At 44.3% G+C, this 2,500-nt stretch overlaps 1 protein-coding gene across 1 annotated transcript in view; it reads left to right on the top strand.

Annotated features, from left to right (window-relative positions):
• LOC122265413 (glycosaminoglycan xylosylkinase) overlaps positions 1-2,500 on the top strand; it is a 9,831-nt gene that overhangs the window by 12 nt on the left and 7,319 nt on the right. Inside the window, exon 1 of the mRNA XM_086536555.1 lies at positions 1-172. This exon is cut by the window's left edge and continues 12 nt beyond it. Coding sequence (XP_086392681.1) covers positions 26-172 — 147 coding nt within the window. The 5' untranslated portion in view covers positions 1-25. The remainder of the gene's footprint in view (positions 173-2,500) is intronic.

Below are 2,500 nucleotides of genomic sequence, written 5' to 3'. Positions count from 1 at the left end.
TCGGAAAAACCGCACAGGATTGCAAATGTTATCGTCTCTCTACGATCAACTTCCGTCTGTGAGAGCGACGTATTCTTCCGTTTCCCCGTATTTAGATGACTTCATAAAGAAACTAAAGGAAGATTTAGTGGTGAGAGGAGTGACTACGGACCCTTGGGATCTAGCACGGAAAGTAAGTTTAAGCACAATTGTACTACTCATGTATTGATTGCTAGAGGCATATATGTATAGAATCATATATGCATATTTGTAGTCGACACTTGGAATGCCCACCAGCGCCAATCCCATAGGTTGAAAAAATGTCTTATCTTTACTCCAAATCGGGTTTATTAGAAAATTAATACAAGATGCTTGGTGAAAGGCATATCTCCCTTTGTAAGAAAAACTAGGAATCGTAAGTCCATTTTGTACAGGAAGTTTACCTCAATGGTAGATAATTTTCAATAATATGTTGAATGTCGAAATTCCAAGGCGCTTCTTTTATAAAATATGATTCCCAAATATTATTAAACATTCTCCTAAACTTTCCTCTAAATACAGCCTTCCTGGATAGACCAAATCGTGATGTTATTCCGAATCAAAATTTCCATATTCTCCCTTGCTTGATCAAAATTTCGCATGCAAAAGAATATATCTATGGCATATGACGATATTCTTAATATTTCTTATGGAAAAATGAGCGTTTGTGGATGCCTACTGCGGTTACAAAATTCATTCATGATTTCGTAAATAAATGCGAAACTTAAATCTAGATATAGTGACTTGTCAAGAAAATATAAAGTATGCTCCACTTCCAAGCTTACTACTCAGCGTTGCCAATGCGTTAATCACCCGTTTTGACTATTGTATCCGAGCCACAAGACCCCTGTTCTGTTGACATGTGTTTCTGATACAAGGGTCGTAAATGGCGGTTCACTACCACGCTATGTGTATCAAAGCAGATGCATAGGGTATATTACGTTTCGTCGTTTGCAGTCCCCATTCCTCCTTATCGTTTGCAGTTCCCATTCCTTTCTCGTTTGCAGTTCCCATTCCTCCTTGTCGTTTGCAGTTCCCATTCCTCCTTATCGTTTGCAGTTCCCATTCCTCCTTGTCGTTTGCAGTTCCCATTCCTCCTCATCGTTTGCAGTTCCCATTCCTCCTTATCGTTTGCAGTTCCCATTCCTCCTTATCGTTTGCAGTTCCCATTCCTCCTTATCGTTTGCAGTTCCCATTCCTCCTTATCGTTTGCAGTTCCCATTCCTCCTCATCGTTTGCAGTTCCCATTCCTCCTTATCGTTTGCAGTTCCCATTCCTCCTCATCGTTTGCAGTTCCCATTCCTCCTTATCGTTTGCAGTTCCCATTCCTCCTCATCGTTTGCAGTTCCCATTCCTCCTCATCGTTTGCAGTTCCCATTCCTCCTCATCGTTTGCAGTTCCCATTCCTCCTCATCGTTTGCAGTTCCCATTCCTCATCGTTTGCAGTTCTGATTCCTCCTTATCGTTTGCAGTTCCCATTCCTCCTCATCGTTTGCAGTTCCCATTCCTCCTCATCGTTTGCAGTTCCCATTCCTCCTCATCGTTTGCAGTCCCTATTCCTCCTTATCGTTTGCAGTTCCCATTCCTCCTCATCGTTTGCAGTTCCCATTCCTCCTTGTCGTTTGCAGTTCCCATTCCTCCTCATCGTTTGCAGTTCCCATTCCTCCTTGTCGTTTGCAGTTCCCATTCCTCCTCATCGTTTGCAGTTCCCATTCCTCCTTGTCGTTTGCAGTTCCCATTCCTCCTTGTCGTTTGCAGTTCCCATTCCTCCTCATCGTTTGCAGTTCCCATTCCCCCTTCTCGTCTGCAGTTCCCATTCCTCCTTGTCGTTCGCCGTTCCGATTCCTCCTTATCGTTTGCAGTTCCCATTCCTCCTTGTCGTTTGCAGTTCCCATTCCTCATCGTTTGCAGTTCCCATTCCTCCTCATCGTTTGCAGTTCCCATTCCTCCTCATCGTTTGCAGTTCCCATTCCTCCTTATCGTTTGCAGTCCCCATTCCTCCTCATCGTTTGCAGTTCCCATTCCTCCTTATCGTTTGCAGTTCCCATTCCTCCTCATCGTTTGCAGTCCCTATTCCTTCTTATCGTTTGCAGTTCCCATTCCTCCTCATCGTTTGCAGTTCCCATTCCTCCTTATCGTTTGCAGTTCCCATTCCTCCTCATCGTTTGCAGTTCCCATTCCTCCTCATCGTTTGCAGTTCCCATTCCTCCTCATCGTTTGCAGTTCCCATTCCTCCTCATCGTTTGCAGTTCCCATTCCTCCTCATCGTTTGCAGTTCCCATTCCTCCTTATCGTTTGCAGTTCCCATTCCTCCTCATCGTTTGCAGTTCCCATTCCTCCTTATCCTCTGCAGTTCCCATTCCTCCTTATCGTTTGCAGTCCTCATTTCCTCCTTATCGTTTGCAGTCCTCATTTCCTCCTTATCGTTTGCAGTTCCGATTCCTCCTTATCGTTTGCAGTTCCCATTCCCCCTTCTCGTCTA

The sequence above is a fragment of the Penaeus japonicus genome, unplaced genomic scaffold (genome assembly GCF_977035675.1).
Source record: "Penaeus japonicus unplaced genomic scaffold, GWHDUDI00000001_assembly GWHDUDI00000004, whole genome shotgun sequence".
NCBI classification, from domain to species: Eukaryota; Metazoa; Arthropoda; class Malacostraca; order Decapoda; family Penaeidae; genus Penaeus; species Penaeus japonicus.
This window is presented reverse-complemented; position numbering and strand designations above follow the sequence as displayed.